The sequence below is a fragment of the Limulus polyphemus genome, unplaced genomic scaffold (assembly GCF_000517525.1).
Source record: "Limulus polyphemus unplaced genomic scaffold, Limulus_polyphemus-2.1.2 Scaffold4090, whole genome shotgun sequence".
NCBI classification, from domain to species: Eukaryota; Metazoa; Arthropoda; class Merostomata; order Xiphosura; family Limulidae; genus Limulus; species Limulus polyphemus.
In genome coordinates this window covers 1-15,305 of record NW_013669700.1, presented here as the reverse complement: position 1 = coordinate 15,305, position 15,305 = coordinate 1, and the positions used below count along the sequence as shown (strand labels likewise).

Genomic DNA, 15,305 nt, shown 5'->3' with positions numbered 1-15,305 from the left:
TGCTTGGATAGTTTTAGAGACTGATCAACTATTACACCAAGATCCCTTTCCTTCATAACACTGTTAAGGTTATTTCCATCCAAATTACACTTATAATTAAAATTATGATAACCCACATACATTATCTTGCATTTATTATAATTAAAACCCATCTACCATTTATTACAGCTAGCAACACCCAAGACCTTAATATCATCTGCAAATTTAAGTAATTTATTGACTATTTCCTCATCTATGTCATTGATGTAAATCAAAAAGCAAAGGTCCTAATACTGAGCTCTGAGGTACCCCACTTGTGACATTAATCCAGTTTGACTGAAATCCATTTGTAACAACCCTCTGCTTTCTTCCATCCAGCCACTTTTCTATCCAATTTGCTAACTTATTCCCACACCTATAGAGATATTTTTACAAGCCTTCTATATGGCGCCTTATCAAATGCTTTCTGAAAATCCAGATACACCAAATCTACACCCTTACCCTCATCCACATACGCAGTAAACTTTTCAAAGAATGTCAAAAGATTTGTAAGGCAAGATTTTCCCTCAGTGAAATCATGTTGACTATCCAATAAAATTCCAAACTTTGTTAAATAACTTTGCAAAGCATCTTATAACAGACTTTCCAAAACTTTTCCCACAGCTGATGTAAGACTAATGGGTCTATAATTACTGGGACAATTTTTATCACTTGTCTTGAAAAGAGGAGTTACATTAGCTAACTTCCAATCCTCTGGTACCTGCCCACTATTCAAGGACTGACAAAAAATAGTAGCAAGTGGCTCATAAATCCAATCTTTAACCTCCTTCAAAACCCTTAAAGGTATTTTAAACTTTCCAAGTTTTTTCTTAATCAACTCAGAATTAATGCAGTCATCTTGTTTGAACGAATACAAATCCTGGCCCTCATGTATCAACATAATTAACATTACTGGAAACCGATTTAATATAAAGAAACTAAGATCAACAACTGTCACGGGGGAGGTAGAAAAAGGTTATAATTGCCATGCTTAACACATATATCTTATTTATTTGTGCCATTGTTGTAAATATTATGTTTGTTTTGAATTTCGCGCAAAGCTCCACAAGGGCTATCTGCGCTAGCCGTCCCTATTTTAGTAGTGAAAGACTAGAGAGATGGCAGCTAGTCATCACCACCCACCGCCAACTCTTGGGCTACTCTTTTACCAACGAATAGTGGGATTGACCGTCACATTATAACTCCCCCACGGCTGAAAGGGCGAGCATGTTTGGTGGGACGGGGATTCGAACCCGCGACCCTCAGATTACGAGCCGGGCCTGTAAAGATTAAACGGAACGTGTATCTGTGACAGAATTAGTACTCTGTAGTACTGTTATAAATTTGTTATGAACAGTATAACTTGTTTGTTTGTATTTATTACTGTTAAAAGCATATATATATTAAATATGTCTTGTATATTTAATGAATTTATATCAAAGTTTGTAGTAAGTCAGTCAGATTATATAAAACACAAACTCATTTGTTGGTCACCCTGGATTATTAACCTCAACTACCCTGATGCTTTTCTTTTAAGGTTAATTTCGTAAACAGCTTTTACCTTACGTGAGGTTTTGTCGAGCGTCTATTCATTCTTGTTATGTTTAGTAGCCAAAACAATCACGTAATTCTAATTATTTGTTAGATACTTTTATTGTTTACTAGGCACAACTTACTATCTTGCTTATATCCTCTGTTTCGACTGCTAATCTGTTGTTGTGTTTAGAGAAGTCCTGAGGACTGTTTTTAGTGGAAGAGGCCGAAATTCTGTCCTGGCTGTTACAGTGGAAGAGGCCAGGATTCCGACCTGGGTCTCCTTGACAGGAATGCTGGTCTGGGGTCTTCACTTAGGACTTTAACCAATAAGTTGTTTTAATGTTTTCAAGAGGGACATCCGGGTTTTCCTGACATTCTTACTAGGTTGACTGAACGTGTTATCAGTTAGGTGAATGTTGACTGATACACCAACAACAGCAGATACGACATTCCGAAATGACAGAAGGATCACAGACCAATGATGTCAGTTAATGATGCTCGTTCGTCATTCATCATTTTACAGTAGATTTCTGTGCAGTTCAAATAACATAATAAAAGTTAAGTTGTCTTTAATTCTTAATGGCTATTTTTATTGTAAGTATATACATTTTTTTTAATCCTCTTTCTTATTTTTTTCTTTTTCTAGGTTGGAGGCTATGTTCTACCATTTTTAGTGTTGGGTTTACTTTTGCTACTTTCTTCAGTCATGATATTCTTCATTCTGCCAGATATCGGTATATTTTTTGTTTATTACACTCGAAAACAAAGTATAACAAATAAGCCTAAAATGAACAAAGAACATATTAAATTTTTGAATGGTTAAACGACATAATACGACAGGATTCGTCGCATAAAAAAACTTTATGTTTTATTAGAGAAATTGTTTATTGGATTTCATACAAAGCTACACGAAGCCTATATGCGCTAACGTCTTTAAATTTGAAATGAGAGATTTGTTGAAAGAAGACCAACTACTGCCAACACTTGGGTTACTTTCGTCGTACTAAAATAGTGAAGTTTGATGTATCCACGGCCTTACAGTACTGAGAACGATTGTGTTGTTTGTGAGGGATAACTGTACTTGAACCTTGGATACATATCTACACAGAACGACACCCTAACCACTGGGCTATGCTCGGCCCTAGAGAAATGGAAGTAATTCGATTAACACACGCTAACTTCCACAACAAATCTTTCACCCAACTTAACTGGAATTGACAGATAACGCATTGTGCATTTTTGCGCCGAATCAAACAAGCAAACTAAAATCGAACTATTGATAGCCCATCCAATATACAGATTTTATTCGGTTTAATATATATATTTTTTTATAGATATTACTTACCCTAACGGAACCTAGAGAAAACACTTTACCCTAAAAGTAGTTTTCATACGTAAGTTTTGTTTGTTTTTAATTAAGCACAAAGCTACACAATGGACTATCTGTGCTCTGCCCACAACGGGTATCGAAACCCGGATTCTAGCGTTGTAAGTCCGCAGACATACCGCTGCGCTACTGGGGGGCTCATACGTAAATGAATATATAAAAAACGAGAATTTTCAGTGGTAAATAAAGAATGACAGTTATTACCTGCAAACAAAATGTACGAGTTTTATAATTAGACTGACTTAGACTTGAAAATATTGATTGCCACAAAATAAACCCAGTTGGCGGTGGGTCCTGTAGCTTGTTGCCTTTCCTCTACTGTGTGATTTCAAAATTAGGAACAACTCATGATTCGTGACGCTTTGCCAAAGATGCGATCAAATTCCACTATTCAAATAGTCAAGAGTTGGCGGTGGGTGCGGTAGCTTGTTGCCTATTCTCTACTCAGTGAGTTCAAAATTAGGAACGGTTACGCGCAGGTAGTCCTTTTGTAGCCTTGTTATAATTTTTGAAACAAACATTTTACCTCATCAATCATGGAAAAAAAACACAAATGACGTAAGCACCTGAATGAAGTATTATAAGAAGCAACTAACGTTTGTGAAATGAAAACTTTAGTTGTGAATACAAAGCTGTGGGAAATTTAACTAATTAGTTTTAAATAAACGATGTTTAGGTTCATACGACGTACATGAATGTGTAATCTTTAGTACTAATTTCATATGTTGTTAAACGAAAAGCTATACAATGGGCTATCTGTGCTGTGCCTACCACGGGTATCTAAACCCGGTTTTTAGCGTTAGAAGCCTTCAGACTTACCGCTGAGCCACTGGCGGGCTCTAGTATTATAAACAAGCAACATGGTTAATATAATGACCCCCGGTGGATCAGTGGTAAACTTAGGGACTTACAATGCTAAAATCCGGGGTTCGATACCACACGGTTGGCAGAGTGCAGATAGCCCATTGTGTAGCTTTGCACTAATAAAACAAATTGTTATAATTAAGTATAATATTATAATTATATAATCAAGTACAGAATTCTAGAGTTACAAGTCCTAAAAGACTGAGTAAATTCCAACGGAATACAGATTTTTTTCTCCATTATATTCTGAATTAGTCCATTACGAAATTTTAAATCGAAGATATGTAATAGTACCTTTTCGGGTATATCTTTTACCTGTTACAAGCCGCTACACAGGACTATAGATCAGTGACAGGATTTATTAGCCGGGCTCGGTTGTTAAGATACATCTTATACGCTACTCGAACACGGTACAGTAAACAGGTGGGGTTTATTAAACTCTTAAACTAGCAACAGGAAGGGAGGTCAGTTGGCCCAATAGTTATTACATGGTCTTGAAACTGACGTAATGGATACGACAACAGCACGTGCGAAGTAACATATCAACATTGTTCAATGCACAGCTGCTTGGGGATGTCTTAAACTCGCAGCGAATACGATTCTTGGGTGGGCGAAACCCAAGTTTGAGAGTTAAACACACGACTGTTCATGATGTATCACAACAGAGGTGGCAAACGTAAGCTAAACATATGTATTGTTATTCAAATTAGATAGCATTTCACAGTGAAAAACTAACCAATACTTTGTTTAAGCAAAAGCTAAACTAGCAATTATAAAATCTTACAGCATTTCAAAAGTTCAGACACTGTCAAATCGACAATAAGTAATTTATTTGTTATATTATCGATATAAGTATACATATCACTTAAAACACTTAAAAACCCTGCACAACAAAACAAAGTCACCAGGACACGGGCTATAATGTGGAGTGTAAGATGTTTCCTGGTTTTGGGGGGTGACTGAAGAAGTAGGAATCACCTAACGGTGGGGATACACCGTCTATCAGTCTGAAGTTTCGTTCTCAAAGCCTCACACGTAAAGAAAAAATAATAATAAGAGAGTAAAATAAGAAAAAATATATAGAAAAAAAAAAAAACGTGAGCAAGATGTGGAACCCACAACATCAGTATCACACTTCACGGTCCGGCATGGCCAAGGTGGTTAGGGCGCTCGACTCGCAATCTGCGGGTCGCGAGTTCGAATCCCCGTCCCACCAAATATGCTCACCCTTTCAGTCGTGGGGGCGTTATAAATGTGACAATCAATCCTACTATTCGTTAGTAAAAGAGTAGGCCAAGAGTTGGCGGTGAGTGGTGATGACTAGCTTCCTTCCCTCTAGTCTTTCACTGCTAAAATAAATCGTGTAGCTTTGCGAGAGATTCATAACTAACAAACAAATCACCCTTCACTGCCTGCAGACAGTTGTAGGAAGGTTTATATTATATATATATATACACGTGCATAAGTAAATATACCTTGTATGATACTTTAGTTTGAAAGCCTTTCTATTTTGATCATGATAAATTGAAACAACGTGTTCTGTAATCGTTTTATTTATCAAAAATACTTCCACCGGACGATAGCATATTCGTCAGAGGATATAAGAATTAAATATGGGAATCTATTAGTACAGTGTGAATAAAGTCAAATACTGGGATCTATTAGTACAGTGTGAATAAAGTTAAATACTGGGATCTATTAGTACAGTGTGAATAAAGTTAAATACTGGGATCTATTAGTACAGTGTGGATAAAGTTAAATACTGGGATCTACTAGTACAGTGTGAATAAAGTCAAATACTGGGATCTATTAGTACAGTGTGAATAAAGTTAAATACTGGGATCTATTAGTACAGTGTGAATAAAGTTAAATACTGGGATCTATTAGTACAGTGTGAATAAAGTTAAATACTATGATCTATTAGTACAGTGTGGATAAAGTTAAATACTGGGATCTACTAGTACAGTGTGAATAAAGTTAAATACTGGGATCTACTAGTACAGTGTGAATAAAGTTAAATACTGGGATCTACTAGTACAGTGTGAATAAAGTTAAATACTGGGATCTATTAGTACAGTGTGAATAAAGTTAAATACTGGGATCTATTAGTACAGTGTGGATTAAAGTTAAATACTTCACACTGTACTAATAGATCCCAAAAAGTTAAATACTGGGATCTATTAGTACAGTGTGAATAAAGTTAAATACTGGGATCTATTAGTACAGTGTGAATAAAGTTAAATATGAGGACGTGTTCGTACAGTGTGAATAAAGTTAAATATGGGGATCTATTAGTACAGTGTGGATAAAGTTAAATATGAGGATGTGTTATTACAGTGTGAATAAAGTTAAATATGGGGACGTGTTATTACAGTGTGAATAAAGTTAAATATGGGGATCTGTTAGTACAGTGTGAATAAAGTTAATATGGGGATCTGTTAGTAGTCTTCAGAAGGTCTGAATAAAGTTGAATGTTTTTGTTCTGGACGATACTAAATTAAAATCCATGATTAAAGGCCGTAATCATGTGAATATTAAAAGCTTACCATCTAATTAGTTATAAGTAAATACCAATACATTTATTGAGAAGTGATACATGAGACTTTAACTTCACCACGTGGTTCTATTCTAGAGGATGGAGTTTACACAAGTGCTGGATACAAAAGTTTACTTCTAAAACCCAAGATGGTGATGTGTGTCATGGTGCTCATTAGTGGCTTTATTTTCTTTGGGTACAATGACGCCACCCTAGAACCCCATCTCAGGAAGGTAAGTACCATTTAATAAAGATTTTAACGTGAAGGATAAACTCGTACGTTTAATTTAAGAAAAGGGAACAACAAAATCACCTTAGATTCCAACTTATTATCCCAATTGCTTTCAAAACGTTCCCTAGCTAAAATCGATGCTTAAAACAATAGTATTATATTAAGAAAGGGTCAGTTTTCATAACTGTTTTTCAGTCTATCCTAGGAACACATTGCATCTTAAAGTACAAGTCTGTTTTGAAAAACTTTGTTAAGTTTTAATGTACTGAATACCTCCCGATGGTAGTATACAATAACGCAGAAGTGTACATCTTCATATAAAAAAAGGGTTTTTTACAAGAAGTGTGAGAACATATTTTCACTCATGACTAGTGTGTTTCATCTGAACAAATGATATAGTTTTATTATTATTATTTAGTTCAATTTAACGCCAGCTGTTCTTGGAATGATATTCGTTGCTGTTGGAGGAGTGTATGCCTGTACTACACCGTTTTGGGGATATTTATGTGATAAAGGAGTAAGTTAAAAACCTCTGTTTTGCAAAATACTGATAATAATGTATTTTTTATTGGCATATGTACGATTAATAAGATGCTTGAGGAAGTATTATGCGAGTTACATGAACCTCGAGGAGGTATTGTATCAGACAACAAAAAGTTTTTCTCTCTGCTACTAGGAAAAATGCAACTGTGTCTGAGTAATTCACGTTGCTGATTCTAAAAATCATGTTGAAAATTATTCATCACCTCTGGTTTTTGAGTTATAATACATTTATTCAGAATATTCTTATATATCGTGAAAATAACAACTTTTTTTAAATAATTTTTTATATTAATTGAAAATTGCATTTAAGAATGTTCAAAAACAATACATAGTAACAATACCAGTTTAAAAAGTAATGAGTATATAAGGTTATATACTGAAAATACATTGAGGGTATGTTCAAAACGTTCATCGTGGTGTTATTTTTTATTACAAAATATCTGCTTGATTTATTGCGACTTTTCTGTGTGTTCTCAGTTTCACGCTGTAAGAACCAACAGTAATCTCCCATCATCGCAGGATTCCATCGTATTTGATATCACTGTTCCATTGTAGAAATATCTTGGTGGAGGTGCTCAGCATGCTCATCACTCACTGCATCCAGATCATTTAGAAAGAAGTCTAAATAGGAGTGTAAGAAGTGCATCTTTACCGACATCCTAGACCCTATCTTCCTTGTAGTTCTCGAGCATATCATCAATCATCACAGCATAGTTTCATCTCTGTGATTTCCTAGAAATTTTTGACAGCCAATTTGAATGATTTCCAGGCAGCAAGTTCTTTCTGATTGGATACTGTTTCAAAATCATCATCCATCAGCACTTCCCGAATCTGTAGCCCAACAAAGAAACCTCCTTTTTGTTTTTTGATTCACTGATTTTTGGAAACTTGTCAGACATACATCTGAAACCATTACCATATTTTTTCATTATTTGTACAAAATTCTTCATTAGTCCCAGTTTAATATGAAGTGGGGGCGGAAACACATTTTGAGGATTCACTAAAGGTTGATACTCGGTATTCTTTTTCCCTGGTATGTAACCCTCTTCTACTGGCCATTTATTCTCTTTTAAATTATTTTATCATCTCGGTTGTCCCAGAGACACAAAAAGCAACAATGTTTGGTATACCCACTCTGCAGGCCTAGTAGGAGTGCAATAACTACATACATTAAACCTATGGTGATCATATTTGATTGATATCAAGTATAATCTGCATACTTTGATAAGCTTATTTCATGTTCACAGCATGAGCAACAGGAATCGATGGCTTAGAGTTTCCATTGTGCAAAAGTACAGCTTTTAAACTAACTTTAGATGAGTCGATAAAAAGTCTCCATTCTTGAGTGATGTTCAGTACCTAATTCTTCCATTAGTGCATCAACATTTGTACAGAAACACAAGGTATCTTGTATGCTAGTAAAAAGCAGACTTTAATGGTGACTTCTGTAAATTGAAACTCTTGTTCCTGGAGCTAATAAATTCCATAGCTGTAAACGAAAGCCAAGAAATTCTCGATGCTGCTTTGATAAAGACAAGTCATGAATCAGATCATTTAGCTGTTCTTGTGTGATCAGATGAGGCAGTTTATGTTGAGGTGTCACAGGAATAAAAGTACTATATGAAGAGGATAACTCTTTTGTTTCTAAATTTGCTGGTGGATGTGGCACTGGAAGACCACCCCTATGAGATACTGGCTCCATATGAGATGCAATATCTGGATATTTAATGTACTGTTTAGTTTTGCTTGAATATCCAGAAATATTAGTCATGCAAAAATAGCAGTCAGTCAGGTGATCTTTGGGCTCACAGCATATCATGGCAACTGCAAATAGCATACTTGCTCTCTTCTTATTCAGCCACTGTGTCAAGCCAGATGTGCAAACTTTACAACACACGTGTGGAGCTCAAAGTTTTTTGTTTGTTTTTGGTCCCCAATTTTACACGCAGAATAGTGGTAGTAAGCTACCTTTACCTTGTGTGTGATGTATTGCCTTGGTAAAACTGTAATATATTTTCCACAAAGGTAGCAGAAACTGTTTGGGTGGTTTTTGCACTTTCAGACTTTGCTAGGAGTGGAGGTAGCCAACATTTCAATTGAATTTCTAGAAAATATAAAATAATTTACGTTTAAAGAACTGGAGTTTAAAATATTTTAAAAAACAAAGTTTTGCAGAATTTGATTATATCGCGGGTATGATGCGAGGAAGAAGATCGAACTTTGTTTTGACTGTGTGTGGAACGAGACGAAGTGATCAACTGAGTGAGTGAGGGGCAACTGAGAGAGAGGCGTCTGACTCCACCCCTTTTATTCTTAGACGAAGGAGTTCTCGAATGTTCTAGCAAACTGAGCATGTGAGGGTTTCATAATTCCTGGGCATGGAAAGTGAGCGTGGGAATGAAGCAAAAGTGGTGCAATTCATTACAAACATATCGAAAACAAGAAGAATACATTTGAATTTTACACCAATACAACACAGTCAAGGTTTAAAGTTGTCAAAAATGTATGTGTTTTACCCATTAAACTGTCCAAGTAAATTCAATTTCACAGCACAAATCTATTGTACTGAGTTGATTGTATGGTATTTCACATCATGCTGATAAAATATTGAGATATTACAATAACTTAGAATCTAGATGAGATGGACAAATTCTGACTACGTTTTAGAAACCAGCACCATCACGTTACCATCACTTTAGTTTTCTCCAGTAGTAATTGTTTTTGTTTTCCAGTGTCATGCGAGTTACACGAACTTTGAGGAAGGAAGTATTATGCGAATTACAGGAATAAAGCATAGAGCCGGAATATATGTGTTAAAAGTATACCCTCTCTCCTCTCACCCGCCAAGTTGTCATTGCAGCTGTGACAAGAGCATATATGGTGTTTTATATGATTGCTATTCAAAATACTCAAGGGGGTGAATATGCAGTCTTAACTCTACGGTACAAATCCCCCCCACGACAATAATAAAAATATCGTTAACCCTTTATTGCACGCATTATAAAAATACGGTCGAAAATCTATTTGATTTTTAATTTCTTACTTGGATATTGCACCAAAAATGAAATACCTTATTCAGAGCTTTCAGCTAAATTTAAAAACATGAAATTTACTTGACATTTTTATTTCTTTAGTCAAACCCACGTTTGCTGTGTCTTGTAGGCTGTGTCATCTGTTTTATTAGTCTGCTTCTGGTGGGCCCGGTACCATTCTTCAACTTTGAAGCGTAAGATTTCATTTCATTTATATAGTTAAGTTTGAATTTAATGTTTTTATTCTACTCAACGCCTTTTCAAGGGTCCATGAACGTCACGGGTTAGAAAATTGGTTTTGTTATATCAACCGAAAGGAAAATAAAACTACATCAATGTAATAAAACAGTGCACGGTGAAACGTGCGAAAAGTATAATTTAAAGTCAGTTTTGAAACCTGATATATACAGCTGTTTTATCATGCCTGCTTAGGATACGACAGACATAATAATGGCCGAGACGTTATTTCTATTATAAATTACTTGAACAGCTGTTTTGGCGTGAATTAGATGAACTTGTTGAACTATAATTTATGTTAGCATATAAATCCTTTGTATGACGTTGCAAATCTCCCAAGTACTGCAGAAAGGACACAATATAAGTAATGTGCCATGCTTCTCATATATGTTGCCCAGCGACACACAGACTTAACACTGATAAGTTTGCACATAAAAATAAAATCGACTTTCATTTATATATGTGCATATTCAAAACACCACCAGGTTTACATTATCATTTTTTAAATTCTGGTTTGTGGTTGTTGGTAGCACATATAGGAAGCAGTAAATGTCTGAAACTTTTTGATATTAACATATAACCCTCAAAATCAGTATTCAGCCAGCGAAAATCGAGAAGAGAAACAAACGGTACTTCAAACCTCGTGGTGCTTTCAATATTTATATATTAAATACGTAAGAGAGGTTCACGTATATTAACTCCTATATATGAAACTAAATTTACCAGAAACGTTGTGCTAAAAATTTCAGTAAACTGTGTTGACCCCTAGCGCATGCAGTAAAATTAAGTTACTTAAGCGATTGAGCTGTAAATACGAACTTGAAACCGTAAACTTTGTTCAATATAATTAGTTCAAAGAAGATCGAATAATTATTATTTCAGCTATTTTATTGAAACGTTTTACACAGAGTACATGATATTAAACTTTTGCCAAGAGGGCGCTGAAAAACCTGAAAGGTTGCAATCCACTTGGTATTTCAAATACTTACTTTCTGGACTTGGAAGGTGGCAACACAAAATGTAAAATGACAGAGAGTTAGTTTGCTGTTAAGCACAAAGCAGCACAATGAGCTATCTGTGCTGTGCCTATCACGAGTATCGAAACCAGAATTTTGGCGTTATGAGTCTTCAGACCTTGATCTGAGCTACTGGGGGTGCTGCTTCTGTAGATTTAAATAGAGGTAAAAGTTGTATCCATAGTTTCAAAAAATGATTTTATTTATCTGTTTTAAGAATATACTAAGAAAGTATTATCTTTGTTTCCTGTTAAATAATTATGTAAATAAATTCATTTGTTTTCTTTCAGTGACCTCTGGTTGATCATTCTTGCACTATCCCTTCTAGGACTAGGACTGTCTGCAAAATTGGTCTGCACCTTCGCGATAGCATTACAGGATGCCACGTAAGTTGACGACTACTGTATTTTCTGTAAAGTGGGTGGAGATTTTGACGTAATTATAGAAACGTTCTATTGATTTTTGAAGTAAAAAGTAAAAGCAGTTGCTACAGGCCGATTGTCTACCTATGGTCGGTGATTCAAAATTAGGGATGGCGTCACGCCTTACCCAGATTATTCACTGATCAACAAGTTACAACTGGACTCTAAACAATTAGAGGGAGGAAAATCACTGGTTTAGTCGATAGTAAACTCCTCTAGCGTGTAAAGATAGATTTAATGAGAATTATTGGATATCTTTTGTTGTTTTTTATATACAATTACCTCTAACTTATATTCTGAAATAATCGAAGGTATCGTTCTCAAGAAGGTTAACAGTTTCAAAGTCGTGCATGATCCAATCAGAACAGTTTCAAAGTCATGCATGATCCAATCAGAACAGTTTCAAAGTCGTGCATGATCCAATCAGAACAGTTTCAAAGTCATACATGATCCAATCAGAACAGTTTCAGTGTTAGATCTATCCAATTAAATCACGTGAGGCTTCACGTGTACTATTGCTTTTATGTGAAAATTAACATAGTGACGAAACTTATCATCCTTTGAAATCTAAGTTATATCCATTTACATGGCCACAAAATTGTAACGTGAATATATAACTGAAAAACGTTCTTCAGAAATTGCATTTTTGAGCTAGTTAGTAAAATCAAATCATTTGTTGTGATGAACACTTAAATGGCAACCCTGGCTCGAAAACAAAAACAAAATAATACCTCCAGGTAAAATATTTTGAAATTTCATTTAATAACTCATTGAACCACCGACTTATCTGAGCCACTTTGAAAACGTTTAGTAATATGTCTAAACCTTAAACTGGTAGGTGTTTAGATTTTATAGATATCTATTGTTCCAACTGCAAACTCTTAACACGTTTGGGCCGGGCATGACTTATTGGATAAGTGAATCTGATGGTTTATAGTACGCAACCTATTGCCGAAAAAAAAACTATTATTTCAACGAGACAACTATTATAACATACATATTATCATTTATTTGAATGAGGCAGATATCATAACCAATAGTTAATTTCACACATTTTTTGTCCTGAAAACGTCGATTGTTTTTGCGTACTTGTCAGGACATTAATTGTAAAAAGCATGCTTAAATATAAAAACTAAAACCATAGAAGTATGTTAAATCAATATCGGTTGTGTATTTTTTATCCTATAGCGTAAGAAACAATATTTTGTCAAGAACATAATTATATAGATAAAGACAAACTAGTGAAACAGTATGCTTGTCGTAAGTTTGCATTTTAAATAATCGTTCTTTTCAGGAGATAAGTGATTTACATATAAAAGGTCAGGAAATGTAAAAAAAAAGTATTATTAGATATAGAACTAATGAATTAGTGAAGTATTTTATACATAAAGCGACTGTAGATCATAATTAAATCTCGCCATTGATTACATGTTGAGGCATGTATGATGATCTCATCATGATTGTGGTTCCACTTCGTGGAACTATGACGTAATCGTCTCTGGAGATATCCTCATCCCTACTCCTTCCCTCCGTCCCCATTGCCTGAGGTCGACACGCCTTCTAAATAGTAACATACGGTAATATTCCTTACATAATTTCACCGTCTTGGCTGTTAGAGTTCTCCAAAAAAATGATTTTTGAGAACAGAGATTGGGGATGTTGACTTTAAGCCAAAATATATATAATTTTTTTCAGAGTTTGTGATACTTAAGTAATAATAATGTAATATAACAGAATTATATAATCTTTACCAGAATTTCTAAAAATAAACACATTTCACGATATATGAACACACTTATAAAATTATCTTGGGGAAGTACAAGCGAACAAATTGTACATCAAGTTACCTGAGGTTAGCACTGTAATATTAATTAGTATTCAGCGCCGATTATTGTTAGTTAATTGGCCATGGTGATGTGGGCGTTTATGGGTAATAGGTGAAACTGCTAATTGGCTTATTATATTCAGTTTTCTGTCTTTTGAGCTATAATGATTTTATATTTCTTATATTTGATTATTATTATTATTTTACTTCAAGAGATCGCGGCTTTCCCGACGACGTGTCTACTTACGGAATGATTGGTGGCTTGTTCGCATGTGTGTCATCAATAGGGTAAGCCATATTTTATTTCTTATGTATTTAGAAATTATGATTGACGGCATGTTTATTTGTATGTCATCAGTAGGGTAAGCCATATTGTATTTCTTATGTATTTAGAAATTATGATTGACGGCATGTTTGTTTGTGTGTCATCAATAGGGTAAGCCATATTTTCTTCCTTATGTATTTAGAAATTATGATTGACGGCATGTTTGTTTGTGTGTCATCAATAGGGTAAGCCATATTTTATTTCTTATGTACTTAGAAATTATGATTTGACGGCATGTTCGCATGTGTGTCATCAATAGGGTTAGCCATATTTTCTTTCCTGTATATTTCCTGTTGGAGTTTGATTGATATAGTGATCAACCATTTTGATTATAACATTTGAATACATAGGCGGCGGAACAGATTGGAATTGTGGGGGCGTCAACGAGGGGTAACTTATTTGCCATGTTAACTGTGACTATTTAATTCAAAGTTGAAACAGTAACTTCCCTGAAAATTACATCCAAGTCTTTGTTCCCCTTGCGAAGGAGCACTTCGTTACAGGATTAAACATCTGGGGGAACGTGTCCCCAGTGGCCTTCCCCAGTTTACGTCGAGTCTTATATTTCATTTAATATTAAACATCGAGAAGTTTCCTTCCTTCCTTTCAGTATTTATCTACCAGTTATAAGTAAGAGCCTGCATGATTCTTTGATGTGTTTTTTTGTTCACGAACACCTTGTGCATTTTATATTAGATTTTAAAATGGTCTGCTCATACTATGATCTTGAATGATTAGAAACCTTGTATATTTCGTTATATTAAGTTACTTTAAACAGAAAACAAATGTATGTGAATTAGGGCTCACCATAATCGGACAAGCCAACTCTGGGTGATGGATGTTAACACACAGACACACACATAATGGATTATCTTTAGAATAAGATTTATTAATTTTTGTTTTAACCCTAAACGTTTAACACTATACACACACACACACACATATATATATATATATATGTAAACTATTTCTAAAAATACAACAGTATAACGTAAGTTTCATATTTAACTTGATATTGTTTTGTATTTTTATATTTTACACAGTGCTTTCATTGGACCTTCTTTGGGAGGCTATCTTCTAGACACTACAGGATATGAATATGGTACGCTGGTACTTGTAACCCTCGAAGCTATACTGGTAAGTTACAGTCACATGTAAGCATGTGATCCTTGATATTATAGTCACATGTAAGCATGTGATCCTTGATATTACAGTCACATGTAAATATGTGATCCTTGATATTATAGTCACATGTAAATATGTGATCCTTGATATTATAGTCACATGTAAATATGTGATCCTTGATATTATAGTCACATGTAAATATGTGAT

General features: G+C 34.8%; 1 protein-coding gene across 1 annotated transcript in view; it reads left to right on the top strand.

Moving 5' to 3' along the window:
- LOC106470571 (MFS-type transporter SLC18B1-like) overlaps positions 1–15,110 on the top strand; it is a gene marked incomplete at its 3' end in the record, with an annotated part of 51,037 nt that extends 35,927 nt beyond the window's left edge. Inside the window, exons 6-12 of the mRNA XM_022399176.1 lie at positions 2,201–2,288; positions 6,438–6,574; positions 6,992–7,090; positions 10,251–10,342; positions 11,692–11,787; positions 13,862–13,936; positions 15,017–15,110. Of these exons, the coding sequence (XP_022254884.1) occupies positions 2,201–2,288; positions 6,438–6,574; positions 6,992–7,090; positions 10,251–10,342; positions 11,692–11,787; positions 13,862–13,936; positions 15,017–15,110 (681 nt within the window). The remainder of the gene's footprint in view (positions 1–2,200; positions 2,289–6,437; positions 6,575–6,991; positions 7,091–10,250; positions 10,343–11,691; positions 11,788–13,861; positions 13,937–15,016) is intronic.
- Between the last annotated feature and the right edge of the window lie 195 nt (positions 15,111–15,305).